This window comes from Solea solea, chromosome 20, assembly GCF_958295425.1.
Source record: "Solea solea chromosome 20, fSolSol10.1, whole genome shotgun sequence".
NCBI lineage: Eukaryota > Metazoa > Chordata > Actinopteri > Pleuronectiformes > Soleidae > Solea > Solea solea.
Genome location: NC_081153.1, coordinates 19701257 through 19726012, shown reverse-complemented (window position 1 = coordinate 19726012; position 24756 = coordinate 19701257). Strand labels below are relative to the sequence as shown.

The following is a 24756-nucleotide window of genomic DNA, read 5'->3' as shown; positions in this document are numbered from 1 at the left end:
TTTTGCATATGTTTATGTCATTTTGTGTCTTTTTTGGTGTTTTCTTGTGTGTTTTTTGGCAAATGTGTGTCTCGTTATATATGTTCTGACTCTACCATCGTTTTTCGTTTTTTTCTTTTTCAACCATAAACGAAAAAGCGCCGTTTTTTCGTTTCTGTTGTCAAAATCAAAAAACGAGAAATGAGAAAACCAAATTAAAATGAACGTGCCGATTTTGTTTTTTTTGACTATTTATTTTGCCATTTTTTCTGTCTGAGGAACGAAGTGAAGGACAGGAAGTCAGGTAACCCAAAAGTAAAAGCAAATACTTCAAAATAAAAGCCACAGAAGAGACTGCGTCTGGAACGTGATGACGTTTACGTTGGCGATGAAGAAGGATGAAGAGAGAGAACCTAGAGTTTAAAAACAACACAATCAACACAAAACAACGTGTTCTACTTGCACAATGCCAGAGAAAAAGGTAATAATGGATAAAGAGCACATTTTTATATTGAACACGTATATTGAACATTTTTATATTGAACACAAATGTTCTGTCAACAGTGTCAATTGATTAGATTAATTTCAGTGAGCCTGCATATATTTTAGGATAGGCTTATCGGCAAATGCAATCCAGTTTATTACTAGCTAAGCTCTTCATTAAGAAGTAATGTAACACTTTGCCTCTCAGACAGGGTTTAAAAAATGTATTGTTTTGTTTGCTTCTTGAAAACTCTGAATCACTTTTCCTATCTGTCTTTTAGGATACAGTGCCTACAAATGCCACTTTGAATGTGTGCAAAGCAGAAATGATCACTGTGGCTTTTGCACAAAAGTCTTTGTGAAAAATGTTTTGTCCATCAGTATAAAACCTGCTGCAAGACAGCAACCACAAATATTACTGCAACTTTGACATCCAACTTTTGACTCAAGCGTCCACTCCAGCAGTTAAATACTATCATACTGCCACCTACTGGTAACGAGGGTAAACATCACTCTATCTGTCTGTCTGTCTGGCTATTATTTGTTTCTCTACTATCCTCTTGGCTTTTATTTTGAAGTTCTACTTTTGGGTCACATAACTTCCTGTCCTTCACTTCGTCCCTCAGAAGGAAAAAAGGCAAAATAAATAGTCAAAACAAACAAAATCGGGCCGTTTATTTGAATTTGGTTAGTAACGAAACGAAAAAACGGCGTTTTTTTTCGTTTTCTCGTTAATAGGTTTAAAGGAAAACACGTACTACGGACCTGACTCTTATTTGGATACTTTTTTTGCATCCTCAAATTGAAGTTTACAATAAAAACTTGAAATACTTCTTGATACAGACTCTAACCCAGCTGCTCCTTGTTCTCTTGGGTCTTATGGAGCGATCACTTCACGACTCTTTTGTGGGCTTTACATTGAGGACCAGTGCAGTGGACATGCATATACTCAAAAACCATACTCTTTAACAAACACCAGTGATCCTTTATAGTTTGAGGATACCTGCTTTCATGGAGTTGAAAGATAAAAAAATCTATTGATGACACCTAAAACAGAAAGTTTTAGTTGTTTATAAACAGTGTTTTTCAATCCCGGTCGTATGGATCCACTGCCATGCAATTTTAGAGGACAAATCCTGTTTAAAACATCAATCATTGACACCATTGCTTAACTTGCAATATATCTGCTATGCCACTAGACTACAAGGAAATAAGTGCAAAACCTACTTGAGCGTGTTCACAGTGACTTTATTGCAGTCATAAATCACATATATATAAATATGTTCTGTACATTTACAAAGACCAGCAGGAACATGTACTGTATGTCTGAAAGTGAAACTCCTTAAATCAGGTTAATCTCACCACTGTAGCACTCTACGTGGTAATTTCTGTTACATGACACCACTCGAACACATTCTGTAGATCCCTGGAGAACAAAAGCAAATGGAGAGAAATTATTTGCACACATTATTCCAAAATAAGTACATGGAAAGTGTGTAGTGATGTGTGTTTTAATGTGAAATCAAACAAACGAATGCACTCATGATGTAAACAGAGTTGCAGCTCACCTCGGTTGGCAGTATCGGTGCTCTGCATGCGGCACAGCAGGGGGCCTGGAGCCTGAAACCATGAAACCATGAAAGAAAGTGGACGACAGTGACGTCATCCTGGGTGTGACTTGTACGTCATGTGTCTGGCAGTGTTTGGATGAAATCTGTGACTCAAAGGGCTTGGCCCATCGTGGCAGTCGTGAACTCACCTGTGGAAGTCGCTGACACAGTACACTTTATCGTCTGAGTCAACAGTGAAGGGCTGACCCTCCAGACTCTGACTGCACACTGCACAGCGAAAGCAGCGCGGGTGGTAGGACTTTCCACGAGCCTGCAGCACCTGACGGAGCAAAATGTGTTCTTCACAAACAGACACATATACAGTAAACATGTTTACTGTAGGAAATCAAACTCACCATATCCATGATTAAAAACCCACAGCTGTTACACACTTCTGGGGCTGGATGAACTCCTGAATACTGCAGCAAATAAAAATAACACTTTAGATTAGGGAACACATATTCACCATTCATTTGTTGCTTATTTGCATGCAAATTAGTAGCATATTGGCTCTTAATTAGTCATTATTAAGTGCCTTATTCTGCATGGCCTTATTATACAACCATTAACTAAGAGTTTTCCCTCAATAACCTCAGAATTATTGCTTATTAGTAGTAAGTATCCTTGCCAATATGTTACTAATTTGCATGTTAATAAGCAACTGATTAATGCTGAATATGTGCTCCCTAATCTAAAGTGTTACCAAATCTTCAACTGGAAACAAATCCAATGCATTTCTTTGACTTTATAGCCGTTTTAAAAACAACATATGTTTACCAAAAAGTCATTCTCACAATAGATTGCACCGGAAAGCGAGTAAAAGGGTTTGCCGCTCAGCTTTTCACCTAAACATGAAACACAAAGGACAGAGAACAAGGTGAATGTATCTTCAATAAGGATGCTTGTTGTTTACTCACAACATAAGATACTTCATGCATGAAAATGCAGCTGCAAGACGATCAAACAAAAACAAAATCATGTTTATAATCTATGGGGTTCAATCAATAAATGTGATTGCAACAGAACAATAGTTAACTAAATTAGACCTTGAAATGAAAAAGACATTTTTATAATTGTTGTCCTGTGTTTGTTCATTTGTTCCTTCTAACAAGACTAGGGCTGAAATAATCACTCTTAATCAATTATTAATCGATTACTAAATCAAATGTCACCTATTTTTAAGAATTTTAAGAATTAAAACAAGTTTCTCAGATGATTTTTCAGCTTCTTAAATGTAGGTATTTTCTGTTTTTTTTGCTCCATGTAACAAAGAAATCATTAAAACTGAATCATTTATGATTTGTAGACAAAACAAGACATTTGTGAACATCATCTTTTCTATTCTGGACTAAACGATGACTCGATTAATCGATTTATCATGAAAATAACCATTACTTGCAGCCCTATGTAAGTAAATGATTTTCATCTATATAGTAATATTTTATTTAGTTTAATCCAGGTTTGAAGTGTCTGTTTATATTATCTCTAAACCAGCCTTAATCAAGCTTTATGCAAAAGATTTAAAGACACAGTATGTATTTTTTCCCCAGGGCTTTAATATAAAACATCCACAGTAAGAGAAACTCACTACAGACGCTGCAGATGAAACAGGCGTCGTGGAATAACTGTCCCATGGCCCGGCAGCCTCTCCCTGCACCGTACACCGCTTTACTGCATCTCGTACAACTTCCTGAATCCACACATGAACAGACACAAGAAGCCCCTGATCCACTTCAGTCACTCACTAAAAAACTAACTGTTAAAGACACAAACGCGTTGAACGATGATCTGTAGTGTTGAATAAAAAAACATGTATTACCAAAGTAAAGGCTGCCACTATGAGTTGAGTCCATCCTCCACACTGTCCTATATGTCCCTCAGCTGTCTTGTCCTGCTGGAGCCTACAGTATACAACTGTCTGTGGGTCTAATTTTATGTGCGGCGCAGACAGCTGTAAGGCGAGCTGCTATCTGAGTTTATGGCATTTGATGCTTTTTGGTCCTCATACAGTACATGATCCTCCTGACTCCACACACGGTGTAACTGTAGTGCAGGAGACGCATTCAAATGATGTGTTGTTTTGTTTTAAAATGGTCGGCAAATCTCACCGTCAGATATTTGACTCTACATTCACTCACAGTAAATGACTGTGTCCAAGAGAGTGTCATGTTATTGTAAATTGCTGTGATTGGACAGCCACTTTATTAGGTACACATAGTAAAGTGGCTGGTAAATGTAAGTATGGAAGAAAGGACGACAAACTATTTTTAATTATTGATTAACGTTGCCATATTTATTTATTTTTTCACAAGAAAATACAAATGTGCCACCTGTGCGTCACAAAACAGGTATATACATATACTGTATATGTAAGATAACATCAATCAAAACAAGTTTGCTGATTTTTCAGCTTCTTAAATGTGAATATTTTTTAAGTTTCTTTGCTCCATATAACAAAGAAATCACTGAATCATTTTCCATTTCAACATATTCTAACATTTAAAAGACCAAGCAAGCACTCAATTAATCCAGAATATAATCGACTATGAAAATAAGACGATATAATACTAATACAAATGGTTTTCATCTATGTTTTAATGATAATTTCAGTGATTCACACTAGTTTTGCCATGCACCCATTCACAAACACACTCATAAAGCCCATTTACAGTTTAGACACTTCATCTATCACACATTCACAACTTGGGGTTCAATTTAGTGTTGAACCCAGAGCACTGACCACGCAGCTGCACCATAATATGGACTCGAAAGCACGACTCGACAACAGTCTCAGTATAAACAAAAAAACACCTTTTACTGGTCTGGAACAAAAACAGGTTTCCAGAAACCACAAAGGCAACAAAGGAAACAAAAAGTAACTGACCTTAAATACAGACAAGGATGCAGACACAGGAAACAACGCACAGGTGGAGGGATAACGATAAACAGGTGAAACATATCAGGTAATCACAGAGGAGGGAAACTTTACAGGAAGCAGACACTGAAACGAGAAGCAATGGCAATCATTTCAAAAATAAAACAGGAAACAGAACATAAGACTATACTCAGGATGTTACAGAAAGTGTCATATTTTCAATATCAGTGCGCATCACATGTCAGTCAGACATTTATCTAAATGTCTGCTGTGATACAACAGCATGTGTTTTTTAAGTAAAGTGCTCCATTTAGCTGACTTTAACCTCTTGGATAAGAGTTCAAAGTCTTTTCACGTCTCATCCAAGAGGCCTCTTCACTCCAGAGAGTTGTTATGTTAACAACGCTGGTCGTTCACCCCCTGACCCAGTTCTAGGTTGTTACAGTTTCACCTGAGTCGGTGTGAATGTGTGAACGAGGATGGTCGGGGTCACCTGTTACTGTGACAGAGTGAAAAGAGCTCAGCACACAACTCTACATGGCTGATAGTTGTTCTACTCCTCTGCTGAGTCATGGTTTTCTACTTCTTTCAGTAAACGAAGAAGAAAATAAAATGTTTTTTTATTTAGTTTTGCCCGCTCAGTGTTAAAAAAAATACATTTACTTCCAAAAATGAAGTACATTTTATATCAGAAGTACAGTAATGTCATATATTTTAAGGCTTTTATTCACATAATATTGTAAAAGGTGACTTCAACCTCTTCCAAAGTACGTTTTTATCCCTTAAAGGTACTTTATACAAGACTGTTAGAAAATAAAACAACACGCTGGGGCCAAAATATAAATAAATAAAACCCGACACAAATTCCAATATTTTCTGAAATTGGCAACTCCTTTTTTATTTTTTTTAGCTGTTTCTGTTCATCAAGCAAGTCAAAAATATAAGACTTTTAAAATCAAAATATATTACAATTCTCAAATTCACAAATGCAGGACATTCTCAAGCTGTTGGATAATGATCAGATTTGTGCTGCGTGCAAAAGCCTTCTGCTAAAATCTCAAATAAACCACCATCTGTCTCAGAGAGGCATCGGGGAATACTTGACCTCTTACCCACTGAATATTTAACATAGTGATCTAGAGGGAAATCTGGTGTATTCTGTCATATATGGACTCTTTTTTCTTCACTGTGTGGAACCCAGGTTGGAAAGTTATCCTTAGACCAAAGACTAATGATTAAATGTTAAAGGTCATAATGAAAGTCTTGTTTTGAATGTTTTGAATCATGGAATCCCTGAATGTTTTTTGGAACTCTGACTGTACGGTGCTCTTTGGGAATCGTGATTTATAGCCTATGTGTGAATAAATAAAACATACTTGATAATGAGAGAATTAGTGGTCAGTGGTTCGTCCACAGCAAATGTTTGGCTGACCCCGACGCTGCAGTGCCGGGAAGGGGAGGAGAACATCTGACAGCTGCTGATTCTTCACTGAAGTCCTTTGTGAAGACACACACACACACACACACACACTGTGTGTGTGAAGCTGCCTGAGTTGAACACACACCGCCCACTCTGCATGCTGTCAGACTGGTTCAGCGAAAAAACAACAAAAAAACATACACTCAGTGTCACTTGTTGTGTGATTGTGTGGATGGGCGTGTGTGTGTGTTTTTGGGATCAAAGAGCCGTTTTAACAACAGAATGATAGAGTGGAATTTCCTGTATTGTACATATATGTACATATTATTTTTATATATCCTTTATTTTCACCAAGTCAAATCCCTTGTGTGTGTAAATGTACTTGTACAATTTTGATTCTGATCCATGTGAAATGAAAGTATGGGGTCAAAGTGAGGCTGTAGTTTGAGCTTTGGTCGTTTGATTGACAGTTATTTCTTATTCCTACGGATTAAAGTTAGTTTACAGAAGAAATTAGTGACGATACAAGGAGCTGAAGCATTCAGACATGGAAGACAACTGTGTGTTTGCAAGTGGTCTTGCCCTCAGGTATGTTTCGGTGCAGGAATGTCATGAGGCATGTGGAGGCAGGAGGGAGTGGGAGTGTTATTACTCCCAGTAAATGTCTGCCATCACACATTTACATACACTAATAAAGAGTACAGTTGTCCTCCTCCTCCTCCTCCTCCTCATCATCATCATGGGAAAATGCAGCCAGCCACTCAGAACCTTGTTGTTTTGAATCAACAAATCTCTCCAGTCAGAATCCTCCTTTATTGGCTGGATTAAAGTGTGTTTTCTGCCTTTTTTTTTGTTCACAAAATAGTCGCCACATCCCCGTGTTTCTTATGTGTGATGGCGCGTGTCATACTGTGCATTTTAGGAAGTCAATAAGGCAAATAAACTTCTGCTTTATAAGCACAGTTTTCAAACCCACACCCTCCTGCTCTGCCTCGTTTTTTTTTGGAGGATCCACATCACCAGCGCCACCGTGCCAACAATCCCTGGCATGTTCGCCTCTTAAATAGGGCAGTGATTGTGCCACGGCGCGAGGGGAGGCACTCGTGTTTTCTTGCTCCAAGTCCACTACCGTGTGTTAGTAGTGCAGTGTTTCGGTTAGGGGGGGGGCCCGCCGCGCCAGGACCTGATCCGCCACTTGTCAAGTTTGGACAGGTAACCGTAAACCACCTGTGGTCCACGCCCTCAGCTGCTGCGCGGCTGTTGCGCACAGGTAACGCGGAGCAGGAAGTGGCTGTCAACTCCCGTCGCAATGCAGCGGTGTTTGTGAGGAACGAAGGAGCTACTTTTTGTGTATTTCATTCTTTTTTAAAAACGTTTCATTTTGTCTCTAAAGACCAGGACTCTGCACTTCTCTCGGTGAAAATGCGGCTCCGTGAGGCGCGCGCCTTCCTTGGACTTTGGTTATTGACCGTTTTGGGTTTCACAGGTGAGATAAAGCAGGGTGATGTTCCCTCGGTGCAACAAACACATGTCCGGGTGTTGCTTGGTGAAGCTTTGTTCACGCACACATTTGATTAGTGCTTAGTTTATTTATTTATTTTTTATTTTTTAATGTAGAAAAGTTACCAAAAAGGCTGTTGAATCCATTTCGGCTCGGTGTCAAAACTGTGCGTAGAAAAAAGCGTTCGGGCGAAAGCTAAAGCTGCACCGAACTCTTCAATCAATCAGTCAATCGACCAATCAATCAATGACACACACGAGTGTTTGACTGGACAGTGGAGATGAAACAGCTGCAGCAGCATTTTCTCCTCAGTGTCTGAGCTGAGTAAAGTCTTGACTTCTCGACCTCTTTTCTCACACTGTTTTATGAGGCTTTTATGGACCTTCCTGCAGGCGTGAATTCATCACCGCTTCATTAATGATTGACCCACAATCTGCTGCGAATTTCATTTATTTATTTTTGTGCTACACTTTACCTTCTCCTGCTTTCTTTCTTTCTTCCTCCCTGACTTCATTCACTTCTCTTCACCGGGACCTCGGTGAACTTGTTTTTTCGTGTATTGTTTGTGGACAATGAACTTTACTTGCCACCAAATATGACCTTTGAACCCTTTGACGCCCCCAAAACACCAGTAGTTGCGTTTACAGACCAAAGAAGGAGAGGTTTCTTGCAGGATGTGATGTATAAGCAGTGTTTTCTGTGACGTTTTTGATGAATGCAGGTGTTTCTGCTCAGACTTTGAAGTTTCTTGGGTTGTACATTTGTTATCCTGTGACTCTTTATGTTTGTAAAGGGCTCACGGGAAGAATAGCAGGTTCAGTCAGAACAATAGATGTGTATGTGACCTCTGACATAATCTCGTGTTCTGTGTCACAGCCATGAATTGGTGAATAATGGAGGAAGTTCCACACATGTAGACTCTTTTGTGTGTGTGTGTTTGTTGTTATGCATGTTTGTTCTTATTCAGTTTGAGTATGTATGAAGGTTTACTGTATGTCCTTTTATGCAGGCCTATATCTTTTATTGATTAAGCATCATTAACATGCTTGTTTTTTTATCATCAACTATTTCCTCAATTCGTCGCATGGACCATAAAATGTCACGAAAATGTAGATCTCAAACCCCAAATCGACGATGTTCTGAAATGTCTTGTTTTGCCCACAAACCAAACTTATTCACTTTTAATGATTCTTTGTTATACGGAGCAAAGAAACCAGAAACTATTCACATTTAAGAAGCTGAAACATCGTCACAGCCCTAATTTTATTCATCTTCCAATAACATTTTTTATGTGTTTATCTTGAATAATGTTCCACTTCACCCAGATTTATGAGGCTACTATAAATAAACATGATATTTCATAATATAAAAAAAATGTCACCATAGCAACTATTACAAAATAAATAACATAGAATATTCACGGATAATCTTGATACAGATCCCTTCAGTTTGTTTTATTTTGTGTTTTTGACCAAGATACACACACATCATGTTTCCATATGTATGACTGGGCATGGATAGTCTTTGATAATTGTTCCTTTTCAGCTGACATATTATAATCTAATATAATACTGTTTACATGTGTCACAATATGGCTCTTGTGTGAAAATATTGATTCTTTATCCACTGGAGCTGCAGTGAAACCACAGCTGGAACCAAAAAAAAACCAAGAACAATACGTTTTGTGAAATTTGGTGCAAAGTCGATGTTGGCGTGCTCCATCCACGTTTCACCTTAGGGGGTGCTATAGAGCCCTTGAGCAACGCATTGGTTTGGGAACTATGCCAATATTGCATTTTCGCCAGACCTGACCTCCATGCCAAGTTTCAGGAGTTTTTATGCATGTTAACACCCTCAAAAATGACCGGAAAGCCACGGATATTATAATAATATCAATAATCTAAAGGATAACAATGGGTTCCCTGCACTCGTGCTGGGAGCCGTCTCGGCCCCAGCCCTTCCTGGCTCGGGCCCTAAATATGAAACCGGTGCTCCCGTGTAGTTTAAGTTTCAGTCTGCTGACGCGTGTATAAGATTACATTTAAAGGAAGTGGTTTAATAATCTGAGACCGTAAGAGAATAAAGCTTCATGTGAACAAGGCAATAAATTGACAAGTTCACCATCATGACCGTAGAATTTGATATTGTGAGTCTTTTTGAGTTTCCCCTACTTCCCCTGACTCATTACAGTGAGCGTCAGATTAATTTGTGACCACAGTACGTGGGGTCAGGCGTGTCTTTGGACCTCTGTGTTTGCACAGGCGTCACATTGTGTGTGTTGGGTTCCTTTTATGACATAGATATCGCTGCTGAGGTTAAACTGACACTTAACGTCTGTAGTGTTTTGCTCACTGACTATGTTTGCATGGATAATATGACTCCCTTCCTCAAAATAACACAAGGCTTTCATTGTGTTTGCACTCAGGGCTGTAAAAAAAACAGCCAGGAAAATAAAAATAATAATAATAATAATAGTATGTTTACATGTCTACATAAAATGACTAAGATCAGAATACTCCACTTCATTATCTGATGATTCATCGTTTGTCTACAGAATGACAGACTGCACAATGAACTGTGCTCGTCATTAGTTTCCCAGAGACAAACGTGTCTTTTAAAATGTCCTGACCATCTGAGCAAATTTTCACATGGACACGGCATAAAAATAATATTGCTTCCTTTCTGTTCACAAAGACCAAACAGAGGAAGAATAATAACAACAAAAGGTACATGCTACAGCTTTAAATTGCAAAGTCAGAAAATATTTGTTTAAAGAACATTTTTATTTAAAGAAGGGTCAGAATCTGCATCTAATTTAGTTTTTGTGCCACCTAAATGGTTAAGATTTGACAGTTTTTCCATCTTCACCACTTGCTTCACATTAAGTAGAAATGTGAAGCAAGGACAGAAAGTAAAGTGTGAGACAATGTAATGGTGGTTAGGGATGGTAGGGTTAACCATGAGTTTAAAAATGACTTTTATTATTTCAAAATGGAAAATGAAAAGAATTTGTAATGAAAAGTACTGAGCATGTGTAAGAAGAAAAGACTGATCTCTAAATACAAGACTGTGTCTAAAGGTGACGCTCAAAATGTCCATGACCATCTGCCCAAAAACTCTAATGGGTAAATTGTAACCTGGCAACAAACGTAATACTCCTATTTAAGATTGTGAAACTTGAAAATATTCAGCATTTTTGTTTGAAGAAGGGTCAGAGTTTTCCCAGTTAATTTTAGTTTGTGTTTTCCCATGTTCACTGTCTTTTAACTTGTTTGTCATTTGGTATAAATTCAATCAAGGACAGAAGGTGAAGTGTTAAACATGGTACATCCTCAGGGAAACACACATTTCTGTACACAATTTCATTACAATCAATACAATAGTTTAGATATTTCAATTTGAACTAAACCAAATCCTTTTTATGATTTTTTTAGTAACTAAAGTATTGAGCTTTTGTAAGATTGTACAATATCCACAATGTCTGATTTCTAAATGCAAGAGTTGGTCTAAAAGTGACATTTAAAATGTTCAAAAACTCTTATGGGTAAATTGTAATATTCAGTATCTTTCTTTGAAGAAGGGTCAGAGTTTGTACCTAATTTCGTTTTTTAATTAATAGAAAATGTTAATTACCATAACATTTTTATTTGGACTAAAGTGCACATCCTCTGCGAACCATGAATGTCTGTGTCTATATAATATTTCTTGTCAATCCAGTAAATTGAGGTTTTTCAGTTTCAGCCAAAGTCATTTAAAAATTTTCATTTTATCATTTAAAAATGATGAATTTATTGTTGGAATAGTTAATGTCTAATTTGAATTACATTCAATGAAAAATACTGAGCTTTTGTACAATTGAGCAACATCCACTCAAGTCTGATTTCTGAACAGGAGAATGTGTTCATGCTTCAACACTGACATAACAATGATGCTTCCCTCTCAATTTAACAATAATTTTCTCCAGAAGTTCAGGAGAAATCCTGCAGTTGTTGACCGACAGCAGCCTAAACTCCCTCTCATCTGTTTCCTCAGAATGTCTGCAGACGACGGTGCGGTCAGACAAAGGCGTGATGGTGACGGTGTCGGTGTCGGCCGCGCTGCCTTTGGATCAGTGCTCTGTGTGTACGGTCAGCGGGGTCAACGACACAGAGACTTCCTGCCACTCCTCGATCACTTTACCTGAAGAGGAAGTCAAGCTGCTGTTCAATTGTTCCCAGCCTGTGGAAAACTCTTACACTGTGACACTCACTCGGACCATTGGTGAGTTTACAAGAGTTCTGGTGTTGAGGTTTGACAAAGCACCAGCTACTCGGGTCATTTTAAGAGCGTCAAAAAGTGCCATTAGAGAACTATGTAGTAAGAAGATCTCAACAACATACTTATTCTTTTATTTCTTGTCTTTATTTGTAACCCAGAATGTACCAAGGACACTTGCAGCCCTTCAACAATCGAAACTCAGCCCATCCTCTCTGAGCTCTCCAGAACCTTCACCTGGGAGCTGAAGGCACCAGAGAAGACGGTGGTGAGTCTGGACATCCTCGGGAAGGGACTGGTGGAGACGTCAAAGCCGTGCACTGACGGATTCCAGTATTCGGTGGCCACATCCAAAACGAGCAGCAAGGGTCGCTCTCAGTACTGCAGAGATGGTTCTCTGACGCGTTTGGACCTGCCCAATCAAGCTGCCGTGTCTCTGCAGGTCAAACCAAAGGCTCAGGTGGAATCTATGCTGTTTCAGGCTTCTGCTGGCCCATTAAGTAAGTACTGAATACAGAATATTCTTTTTTCTTTAAAGATAATCCTTCACTACACTGCTGTTTACAGTCAGAGCTGCAGCAGAACAAACTCATCCTTTATTCAATGGAAATGTTTACCAGATATTTACCTCTTTGCACAACAGATGCTAGTTCTTATGTAGATGAGTCACTAAATATTTACACCCAGTAACTGCCCAGTGTCTTTTTTTTTAAAGCTGTCTGGATCAGTAGCCAAATGCCCTATTAATAAATGTATCAAAATAAACTGTATTTTTGTATTTTCAAAATACTAAAAATACTCAGATTCAAGGAACTCTTCCTTAAGTGACTTTATTTACTTTCTTGGTGTTTCAGTAACAGATGGCACACAGTGAATCAGCAAACATTCAATGGGATGATCTGACTACACTAATGTTGTGTTTCATCACAGTGCAGTTGCATAATTTAGTCAAATCAGAGATCAAATAAATAAATACATTTAAAAAAGGGTAACTCAAGTGTGGGAGTTGTGACTTTAACAAGTATGGGAAAATTAAAGTAGGCACCAAGACATCCAATCTGCAGCAGCATCTCAAGTATTGTATTCTTATGTCATCATGTTGTTTGAAAGAAATTGAATTGTATGTACTTCACAGTATTTGAAGTATTTTGATACAAAATATGAATGCATTTTGTCATCTCAATAAAGTACAAATTACAAAATAGTATGTATCAGAAATACTGCCCATCCCTGAGTAGGTGTTGTACTGTATGTATTTTCACAAGTAAAACAATTTGCCTCATTTGCTGCTTGCTTTAAATGCTGCTTAATATTAATTGAACGATTTTAGATTGAAATAAATAGAACCAGACTATCTTTTCATTTGCCTCCTTTAAATGACTCATTGCTGACTGCAACTCTGCTTTCCCCCCCCTTGTAGAGGGCCGGACGATGGTCGTAAGTATTGATTCCAGTACGACTGTGACACTTAGCCGTGATCCTGAGGGACTGGAGTGTGAAGTGTGCACCGCTGAAGTTTCCCCTCCGAACTGTAACCCGACAAAAAAGACACTGACCAAAGCTGACAAGCTCTCACTGGAGTTCAGCTGCCCAAAACCTCAGGAAATGTACAGTGTGACGATGAAGAAGAAAATAGGTGAGAGCTGTGAGCATTAAATCACACTATTTATTTACTACTACTACTAGTATGTTATACAGAAAACATTTAATAAACTAATGAATACATATTTATTTATATAGCAATTGTTAGAAGTTCTAATGTATGTAAAGTAAATACATTGACCCATATCTATTTATATTTTTATGTATTTATCTGTAAATTAATTAATCATGACACCAAGTTCAGTTTATTACGCTGCCAGTTACTTTCCTGATTATGAACTGGAAAATGTGGGAAAAAGGTCCCAAAATAATGATATGTTTAAAATTGAAACGTGATTAATTTATTTTTACTCAGAATGCACCAAGAGTTCCTGCACTCCTGCAGCTGGAGAAGTTGATCCCAACCTTTTTAAGGAGTTCAAACAGTCCCTGACGTGGGACATTACAGTCCCAGAGAGGACTGTGTTAACTTTGGACTTTCCTGGTGGTGGACTCAAGGAGATCTCTGGAGCAGAAACCTGCAAAGATGGTTATCAGTACTCAGTGAGTACAACTAGAAGTGATGGAACCATCAAAGCTAAAAACTACTGCAAAGGCGGCAAAGTGTCCAATATGGATCTGCTTGGAGCGACAACTGTGACCATTGACGTTCCCAAAGATGGAGAACTGGAGCAGAAGGTATTCAACATGAAAGCAGCACCAAGAGGTGAGTTCCTGTTTCAGCAGTTTTCTCACACAAGAAAGAAAGAAGTAGCCATTAGTCAAAATTAGTCACTTTGTCACACTAAAAATTTATTTTTGGAACGTGACTCAAAGGCTCAATCCCATTTCTCCCCTTACACTTACCACTTAATTCCTACTCCTCCATTTTGTAAATTGAAGGGTTTGTGTTGAGGTAGAGGTATAAGGGCTAACTAGTACTTAGCACTTTGAGTTTTCTCAGGAGCACATTTTAAATGGATATTTCCCAGATTAACCAAATCCAAGGAAATGTATGTTATTGTAATAAAGCTGACATTTGTTAGAAAGTTATGTAGCTACACAAACCATCATGAAGCTAATGTTGGTTAGCAAGTTGAGTTGCTACACTAACGGTCATAAAGCTAATGTTGGTTAGCAAGTTATGTGTTTTTTCAGAATAAAACTTGAAATTTATAGACTATAAATTATAGACTACTTTTACTGTGTATATAACCACATGCAATGGTAAAAATGTAATTAGCAGCCTACTGTGTAATATGTACAGCCCCAAGCTAATGTTGGTTAGCAAGTTGAGTTGCTACACTAATGGTCATAAAGCTAATGTTGGTTAGCAAGTTATGTAGCAACACTAACCATCATAAAGCTAATATTGGTTAGCAAGTTGTGTAGCTACACTAACCATAATAAAGCTAATGTGTTTTTTCAGAATAATACTTGAAATGTATAGACTATAAATTATAGACGATACTTTTACTGTATATAACCACATGCAATGGTAAAAACGTAATTAGCAGCCTACTGTGTAATATGTACAGCCCCAAGCTAATGTTGGTTAGCAAGTTGTGCTACACTAACCACAACAAAACTTATTTGCAGTCTTTTGTACGTACTATAAACTTGTTCATGAATAACGTATAAATGAACAAAACTTGTAAATGAACTAGCACTTAAAGCTAACATGCTAGCATATTAAGACATCACGTTTTAGACATTGCAAGTCAAGTACACAAATATACTTAATAGAAAAAAAAAAATTAGAGGAGTGGAGAAGGTTGTGAGAGTGTTTACATCTCTAAATTTCTCATATGTGAAGCCCACTGTAGTTCTCTGACATGCTTGGGAACATAGACATACTGTATGTGTGTCGATGCCAGATTTGCCACCTTTGTCATGTCCCCCCAGTAAATCAATGCGATTAAACATGGAACGTGGAACTTGTTTTTTTTAAGAATAAAACTTTAAAATGATTACACACTTCCTTAACTATATATAATAACATTACATGGTAAAATGTAAGTGTACAGTAGGCTGTGTGATGTGTAGAACAAGAGTTAGGCATATTTTTTGCTCTCAATTCCACTCACAAGATGGTAGTGACGTTCACGCATTCTCCAGCAGTCAATGAGTACTTATGTGTCTGTGCTTGGGGAAAGGGAATGGTTAGCAGAGGAGTTTTCCGCTTGTAGTCACCATTAGATGTGACTAATTCTTACACACTGGACATTTAAATTAATATTTGTTGTGTAATATTTCAACTTATTATTTATATGAACTTTTAAAATCAATCCCCTTTGGGCATAGGCTCTTTGGTGTCAATTTCTTATTGTGACTCTCTTCTCCACAGGAGGCAGAATGATGTCTGTGATTCCTGACCCCAGCACCAGCATCATCATCAACAGGATCACAGATGAGCCAGACTGCACTGTGTGTATAAACGAGGCATCCAAACTCATATGCAACTCAAAACAACTAAGAATCACTGAACCTCGCAACGTCTCAGTGGAATTTACCTGTCCTCAACCTCAAGATATTTTCACAGTGGAGATCAACAGAGAAATTGGTATGAAGGTTATTTGAGTCTTTGTCACCACTAAACCCTTTGGAAACCTGAAACACAATCTCTAATGTCTGTGTTTTTCTGTCTCTATAACGTCCAGACTGCACAGAAGCCTCCTGCTCTGGTGATGCTGTTCAGGCCGAGTCGTCTCTGTTCGCAGATTTCGACCGAATCTTCACCTGGGACCCGACGTTTGTCTCCACTCGGGCCTTTCAGGTGGACTTCTCAAAAAAGGGAATGCGACAGATTCCCAATGAGGAGACCTGTCCAGATCAACAGACATACTCTCTTGTCAGCTATCTACGCACTGGGCCAGCGACCATTGGTACCTTTTGCAAAGGGGGAACTGTGACCACCATCCTGGGACGATACAGGGTTCGTCTGTCTTTGGAGGTGCCCAGAGACAAGAAGCCTGACCCCGTTGACTTCAAAATCAATGTTGGCCCTGAGACCACCAGTAAGTTAGTGTATTTTTGTTTTGCTTTCTTTTCATGTATTGGATTACAAGCTGAAAATGTTTGTCATGTATGTGTAGTTGCATAAAAGTCATGGAGAACTCTGAGGTGCTGTCTTCTAAACACTTAAAATACCTTCATTGTAGTGGCATGTCTGTGATAATTCCTTTTACACACAAACACCAAGGCAGTATGGCCTCGAGCCTTCATGAGGGAGTCGAACAGATCTCATGGAACAAGAGGCCATATTACAGTGGTTTTCCACCAATTAACACCCACTGTCCTACTTAAAAAGGTGTGGACACAAAAGAATCCAGCAGACCATATTCGGCCCAATGTTTTTTACCAATACTTGCATATAAAATCTGATATAAAAGAATATGCAGATGGCTCCCTGTGCATGTTTCTAACTAAAATTTCCTCTGCTTTCTCTCCAGTGGCAGCCATAGTGAAAGTCAATCTACCACGAGGTGTATCAGACACCGACTTCACCACACCCAGCTATCCCAGCGATTTCCCAGATAACCAGCAGATGCTGTGGGACTTCACGGTGCCCGGCATGCACAACTACACGGTGCGTTTCCAGGACCACACCGCCCCTGAGTGCCTCAATGGTGAAGTGGAGGTGGAGTACCAGAAAGTGGACAAGAAGGTGACCAAACTGACTCTGACGGACGCTCAGCCGGCTCATCAGCAGGGCAACTTCAAAATGCTGCTCAAGAACTGTGAAACCAACAGGACGCTACAAGGACTCACGTTGAACTACCGAGTTTCTCTCATGAGGAGCGGTCATCCAGGTACAGTGGGCCAGCGATTCAGCTGGATGTGGTAAAATGCAAAAGTTATTTTTGACAGAATGTAGGAAAGGACCCAGACCAGATCCACACTCTCCTCCTCTCAGAATCATCGACATAACATATTTTAAAGTATGATTTTCCTTGCATAATTAGTAAACATGTCTCAGTGATATCATACAGAGATCACAAACCAGACTCTTTATGCCCAGTGTGACATACAGAAATCTCTACCAACATAAGTAACTTTAAATGTACATATACATGCAGCAGGTCATAAGCTCCGACTTTATTTTGGACCCATCAGTGAAGGACAGTGCAGTGGTCAAGGAGACGTACTTGGTTTTTTTTCTCTACAAAATAAAATGGTCTGAAATTCAAAAGTTAGTACTCACTTTTTTAGACCTCCCAGAGGAATTCATTTCAATTTGAGTCAAACTTTTCCTGGATTTATTTCAAACACAATGACACATCTTCATCTGTCTGTAGACTTTAGTTAAGTCTGAAGTAGTATTTGTAAGAAGCTCCTCTTGTGTATTTCTTTTCAGTTCTGTGCACAGTGGATCTAAGCAAACGGCGAGTGTCCCTGCAGATCGAGAAGGTGGGCTCTGATCCGCATTGTGAGATGAGCATCAACTCCAAGGTTGAAGAGAAGATTACCGTGGAAGCAGGCACAAAGGCCAGTTTGTCTTTCCTGGACTGTCCAAGTGAAGAAGTACGACTGACTGCCAGTGAAGTTATTGGTAAGACATCTTTTCTATAGCCTGGAGATTGCTAACGTACCAAAAAGAGTTTAAATAGTGGCAAGGCCAAGTTTGTCTTTGCATAAAATAAATGGATGTAATGTATTAAGTTCTGACATTTAGATGGAGAACATGTTGCCTAGGCTGTTCTTCTACCTTTGAAATGTCATGTAAGAAAGTATGCGTTTTATTCATGATGAAATGAGCTCTTAAAATGAAGTTACCTTGCCTCGTTTTACATGTCCATTTTAATATTTTTCATTTCTTCTAACAGGCTGCAAAAATGTGACGTCGTGCTCTTCGACTCTCCTCACCATACCCAAACTGGTGACCTGCCTGCCAATGCCCCTCCACAGCTTCACCTGGCACCTGGACGTCCCCGCAGACGGCACAGTGGACCTGGTGTCCCGCACAGGTCTCCAGCAGTCGCTGCCTGGTCAGGAATGTAATCAGCCAGTGTCACTGCATGTGAAGGAGAGGGATGGGTTCTCTGTTGGAGATTTCTGCTTTAATGGAATCATCCAGAAGATTCAGGCGCAAGCCAACATTTCCATCACAGCCAGAGCCAAAGACTTCAGCAAGGGATTCAGGGATTCTCTCAATGTGAGCTTCACTCAGGAGATTACAGGTAAAAAAAAATTATCTTCTGCGACTAAAGACAGATTTACTTTACACTGGATAGTGTTTTCTTGATCAGTTGATTTAAAAATGCATCACAAAATAGTAAAAAAATAGCCCAAAATAGCCCAACACAGCCTCATCATACCTGTTTTTGTCCTACCAACATTTAAGCAGTAGCCATGTATGATTTCATATGAGGGTTTCTTGGGCTTACTTAATGTGTTCAGCAACAGAGGAGGTTTTATTATACTACGTTTTAATGTTCATCAACACAAATAAACAAAGGAAAAATGCAATAGCACACAGACAGCCGGCCTTCAAAACAGAAACATAACGAGGTATACAAGCACCAAAACAAAACAAGACAGTTACAGTCATTATTATTATTGACAGTCTGAGAAGTCAAAGTAATGAGACGGTGAGTTGATTGGTGGAAGATTCATCCTGTCCAAAATTGTAGAAATCCATTGTATCACTTTTGAAAGCAGATATCAACTAATTTGTTGGATATTATTGTGAATATTTAGTGTAAATAATTTATATAGCACTTTTAAAAACACAATTTTACAAAGTACTGTGACAGACAGGACACTGGGGACAAACATGACGACACATTGGCAAAAATCACAAAATCAGAGCAGTATTTTATCAAAATAAATGACAGAAGCCAGACAAAAGCCAGCAGACCAATTAAGATTTCTCAAGACATCAACTTGGGCTTGAGGATATTATAATAAATTCTTTTCACAAGTTTCTTGCATTTTTTAAGTCAAATTGAGCAACAAATTGGCTTTATTTAACTTTAACTTTATTCCTATAGCCCTTTACAACAACCCACAGTTACACAATTGAACATTACAGACACACAGCATTAAAAGCAGACAGTAAAAACAAATTCATGAAACATAAACACACAGGAATGAAAAGTGAGCTAAAAGAATAAATCAGTGATGACAGTGTAATAGTTGAGCTGTAATGTGCTATGATTTTGCCTGTACTTGGCTTTGTAAAAAAAGTTACCTTTACTTGGAAAATATATGGTAATTATTATAATAATAAGCTGTATTTATATAGCACCTTTTAAAACACAGTTACAAACAGCTGTATAATAAATAAAACCCAAATAAATATAGAGTGGAGGAAAATAACAGTGGAAAATCAAGCTAAATATAAGCAAGTTAATATAAAAACACAGGAGGTTAAGTAAGCACATTAAAATATTCCATAAAATCAAAGAAAACTATTCTAAAAAAAGTGGGTTTTCAAGGTAGACACAGTAATGGCAACAGAAGCTGGTGTCCACACAGGGGCACTGTTGTACCACGAATGTTGGAGCACCAGTAGAGTTGCTCACACACACAGGATTTAGTACTAAGACTCTGAATTTTTGCATTCTTTTTCAGAGACCTTTATTTACAAAGTTGCCCCTAAGGCGTCGTCTCCGATGCTGCTGGCCACGCCCAACTGGCCTCGGGGTATGAAGCCCGAGTCCACCGTGTCCTGGATCGTCGCCCTGCCGAGCCAGTACCAGGCACAAATGCAGATCGTCAACATCAGCCAGCCAAAGTGCCGCGATCGGCACACCGCCATCACGGTGAAGATGCTGGGCTACGAGGAGGAGATCATGAGCCGCAGGGAGGACGAGGAGGCGCAGGACAAGTTGTCAGTGCCGCACAGTTTCTACCTCAACATGTCCAACTGTAAACCAGAGGAGGGAAAGTTTGGTGCCATCACCAAAATTGTCCTGCAGAAGAAGACCAGTAAGCGATTCGGTCTTCGGCACACAAAAGAAACACAAAAAGAAATGTTTTGCTTTAAACATAAACATATAATTCAATCTTTTCCTCTGCAGATCTCTTGGCCATCCTCCTCGGGATTGCTGGAGCGCTTTTGCTTTTGCTGATAATCCTGGCTGTGGTTTGTGTCGTCACAAAGTGAGTACACCTGTGGCAAAAGTCTCATTAACAACTACAGCAGGCCTGGATTTATCAGTTAAAAAGGGTCACCCTGCACGTAAAATTGAACAATACAAAAGTAAATTCTTCGCTTTTACTTCGCTTGTAGCTTTAAAGGTTCTTGAAAAGTAATTCTCCTAGAAAGGCCAAGTATCCATGATTCCCTCTGCAGACGAGGTAATGTTTTTGGCCATGAATGTGAGAAGCATAACTCAGAAATAAAGTATGGATTTGAAATTTTTTCTGGGAATGAAGGTTATGGCCCAAAGGAGGAAATATGTCGATTTTGGTGTCGATCCAGATTCAATATTTCCTGAGATGAAGGGATTGCATCGAGTCTGTGGGAAACTTGGCAGAGGTTTTGCCCTCTCTGAGTGCTTTGTCTTGGATTAATGATGCAAATTCTTTGAGAATTTTCATCACAATTAATCAGCTTGCTGATATGCAGACAATAGCACTTTTGGAACCAAACCCATGCCCTTGGTCTCAGTGCTTCTTTATTTCACATACTTATGTGGTACTTTTCTCTTTATTTGTTTACTCTTCATCATCAGACACATTTCCTCTCCCCTCTCCATTTTTCTTACATTTATTTGTCCAAATTTCATCCAGTTTGCTGTAGGAATAAGCAATATTCACTAGCGGTAGACTCATTTATTGGTTGCTCTGTGTTCTCAGAAACCTCATAAATGTTGTTTTTTCACTAAAGTTAGGGTCTTTTGACGACCTGTTTCATGTATTTAATATTTATAGAATATTTATAGAATATGTGTCATTAGTATGTTTTTGAAATGACTGGTTATGACCAGGTGGTAAATGCATCAGCACAGCAGATTTCGCTGAAGTGTCCTCAGTCAGATTTAAAATAGAAATGTGAATGTTTCTTTGATGATTTGATGAAATAATGATGACATTTATGTTTCTTTATTATAACATTTTAAAAGTGTAAAGAGGTTCCCTCCTGCCTTTCCAACCTGCCCATACGCCCTTGAGCAATCAAACCTTTTACATTCTGCTGTTACAGGATTAAGGTTATTGAGGTTAACTACTTTTACCTTTATGCAGTGGTCCAGTCCAATTAGAGTGAGGCTATAAGAAACCACTTGGGCACTGTGTGGAGGGGAGAGACTGAGGCAGCTTGCTGTGAGACTGTTGAATAATTTAAGTTGTTCTTTTGTTAAACTTTTGTTACATTTTCCCAGGAAACCTTTTTCTTCTGTTACATTGATTTTTGGCCATTTTTCCTGCACGAGCCCCTCTTCAATCAACCTGTTTAATTATCTCCAGTGCTGCAAGCCACACTCAAATGAAAACTCCCTAATTTATCAAGCCTTACTACAAGAACATTGTGTTTTTGAGTGACATGCATGGATTTGTAAACGTTGAAGTGCTGACGAGCTGTCTTTGTCTCTGCTCTGCCTTCGTCCAACAGGAAGAAGAAAAAAGAAAGAAAGGACAAGGAGTCGTCCATCTACATCGGCAAAGGGAATATCTTCCGTCCAGGTGACAGACACTTCACCAAAGCCCGATCTGACAATGAGTCCCACGTCTACGCCTCCATAGACGAGACGATGATATACGGACACTTGCTGGGCGACACCACCTACGCCGACAGCTTGCAGGACCACTACAACGGAACGCAGACGGACTCTTATCAAACGTTCACAGGACCGAGTGACGGACAGTTGCCCGTGATCAAAGAACCGGATCCAGAGCCCGAGCTGGAACATTTCAACACCTTCCTGGACCCCTCGGAGAGCTTCATCCCATCCCGTCCACGCACTCCCATCGACCGGCAGGACAGCCTCGGCTTCCAGGATCGCAGGATGGTGGACAATGAACTGTACACGTTCAAGAGCACGGGGGACATAAACCCCATCCGGCTCTCCGGTGTTGACATGGAGCCACAGCCGCCGATTTTAGAGGACTCCTTGTAGAGTTTTAGGACTGTGGCTGCGCGATGGACGGCTGTTACTCTGGTTAGAGCACAGTGTGACTGATGTGATCGTATGTGCCTCGATCACACTCGGTGACTCTGAGTTTGATTAATTTGGCGTTTTGACGTCTTTGTCCGAACTCGGTCGTTTCTAAAGCTTCACGAGCAGAAGCTTTAAAGGAGGAGTGCGACATTTTGAGATAGTTTTTTGCTTTCTTGCAGAGATTTTGATGAAAGGATCGACTCCACACTCTCGTAGCAAATATAGCAAATATAAAGTGACATTCATCAGCTAGTTTATCAGGCTGTAAACTGGGGATGACCGACCAGAACAATCATCTGCTCGCTCATCCAAAGCTTCTAAATTAACATTTTTGCTTGTCTGCTCGGTCTGATCAAATTCTCATCAGAAAAGCAAAAAAATGTCTACAAAATGATAGATTTGTTTAGTTTTATTTTAAGTCTCTGATCCGTGACGTGAATTCAGGAGCAGGGAAACGTGTTTTTTTTTGTTTTTTTGTGAAAAAATGTGCAAATACCTCTGGTCTTTGTTTTTAAGTGTTCTATTGTCTTTTTTAAGATGTGTGTGTTTTGTTTTTTTTCCCTTGACTTGTAAATACATTTTGTTGTTGTTGTTTTTGCAATAAATTCTAGGTAAATGGCTTGGTAATGGCAGCTGTCACACACTAAGACAGTGACATTTAATTGTCCTGCTTCTGCTGAAACACTGACCTTTTGGATTCTGGACGGTGAAAACAATTTCAACCACAGGAACGCCAGCCATGAAAAACGGAGAGGGGGAGGGTGTGGAAGGGTGTGGAAGAGTTCTCCTCTTCCTCCAATGTTTACTAAGGAAAAGTGTCTTTCACTGGAAACAATAAATGCCAGGTTTACATAGTTGCATCACATTTATTGCAGCTGTCAAGGTTGCTTTTGTAAGTTTCGAGCCTATTTGACTTAAGGGAGCCACATTTATTCAGTGCAAGTCATGTGCTTGCACTGCTTGCTGTTGTCCAGGTGTTGTTCAGCTGGAAATAGAAGAGTTCACCTTCTTTAACACCTAAAATATCAAATATAGCAGATTGGAATTTAGTGTTAAGATTAAAAGTGACATGAATGTAATGGCACCTCTAACTCTAGCTAGCAGCAGAAATCATGTTGCATTCCATTTACATCGGAACTCTGAGGTCAGAGCTAAGAGTGACATCACAGCTGAGTTCACCGTGTTCCAGTTGAAAACGCAAAACTAGCCATTGTTGGCAATCCCAGATGAAAATAAAGCTGCAGTCCATGTGGTATTTTGTGCACACAGTGTAGCGACATGTTTATGCTAAAAATGAAACCGTACTATGTTTACAACCTTGAAACAAATACAATAGAAATGCTATTAATGGTAAAAGTAGCAGTGTTTGTGTTGTGGCAGCTATTTTGGAATCTTAAACCCTGAGTATGTGAGTTAAAAATCCTGATTACAAATGGAACGCAGCATTATTACCGTTAGCATGTGCTCGGCTAGCTGTTTCCCTCGGTTTCCGCCCTGAACTCCTGAATGGCCGTTTCTTCTTCTTTAGTATGGGTGTGTTTTCATTTAACAATCAAGAAACAAAGCAAAACCTACGGAAGCGCATTGCATTCATTTGAAGGAAAAAAAAAAACTTTTCTGAGTAATTAATTTTTTGGTTTGTTTTTCTGAGTCTTTTCAGTCTCTCACGAGAACCTCCAACCTGCAAGTGACTCCCATATTTTCAGCAGTCTCCTGATCGTCTCTTCTCGTCCACGTAGCCAGCCTGAATGCATCATCTTGTATCCGTGGAGCATGCCATATCTGTCCAACTGATCATGGAGAAACATTGCTATGTCTAACAGATTTGAATGAGCTTTCCTTCTGAACAACTGCAAAGTTCTCAGGTGCCTGCTTAAAGTTGACAAACTAATGGTAATACCATCTATGTGACTTAAGGACAGGACTATCTCCCAGTGTCTTAAACC

General features: G+C 39.2%; 2 protein-coding genes across 2 annotated transcripts; one reads left to right on the top strand and one right to left on the bottom strand.

Moving 5' to 3' along the window:
• Positions 1-1689: 1689 nt before the first annotated feature.
• limd1b (LIM domains containing 1b) lies at positions 1690-4225 on the bottom strand. Its single transcript, XM_058620043.1, has 7 exons — positions 3892-4225; positions 3661-3762; positions 2850-2917; positions 2429-2491; positions 2222-2352; positions 2031-2082; positions 1690-1888 (listed from the first exon to the last, which is right to left on the bottom strand). Exons 1-7 carry the CDS (start codon positions 3923-3925, stop codon positions 1805-1807), a joined length of 534 nt encoding a protein of 177 aa, XP_058476026.1. The 5' UTR covers positions 3926-4225; the 3' UTR covers positions 1690-1804.
• A 3306-nt stretch (positions 4226-7531) lies between these two features.
• Positions 7532-23664, top strand: cdcp1b (CUB domain containing protein 1b). The gene is made up of 13 exons (XM_058620030.1): positions 7532-7853; positions 11901-12128; positions 12284-12622; positions 13543-13758; positions 14080-14430; positions 16051-16266; positions 16364-16720; positions 17156-17515; positions 18061-18255; positions 18530-18883; positions 20280-20636; positions 20729-20810; positions 22264-23664. The coding sequence occupies exons 1-13, from the start codon at positions 7790-7792 to the stop codon at positions 22766-22768; spliced, it is 3624 nt and encodes a 1207-aa protein (XP_058476013.1). The 5' UTR covers positions 7532-7789; the 3' UTR covers positions 22769-23664.
• Positions 23665-24756: the final 1092 nt, after the last annotated feature.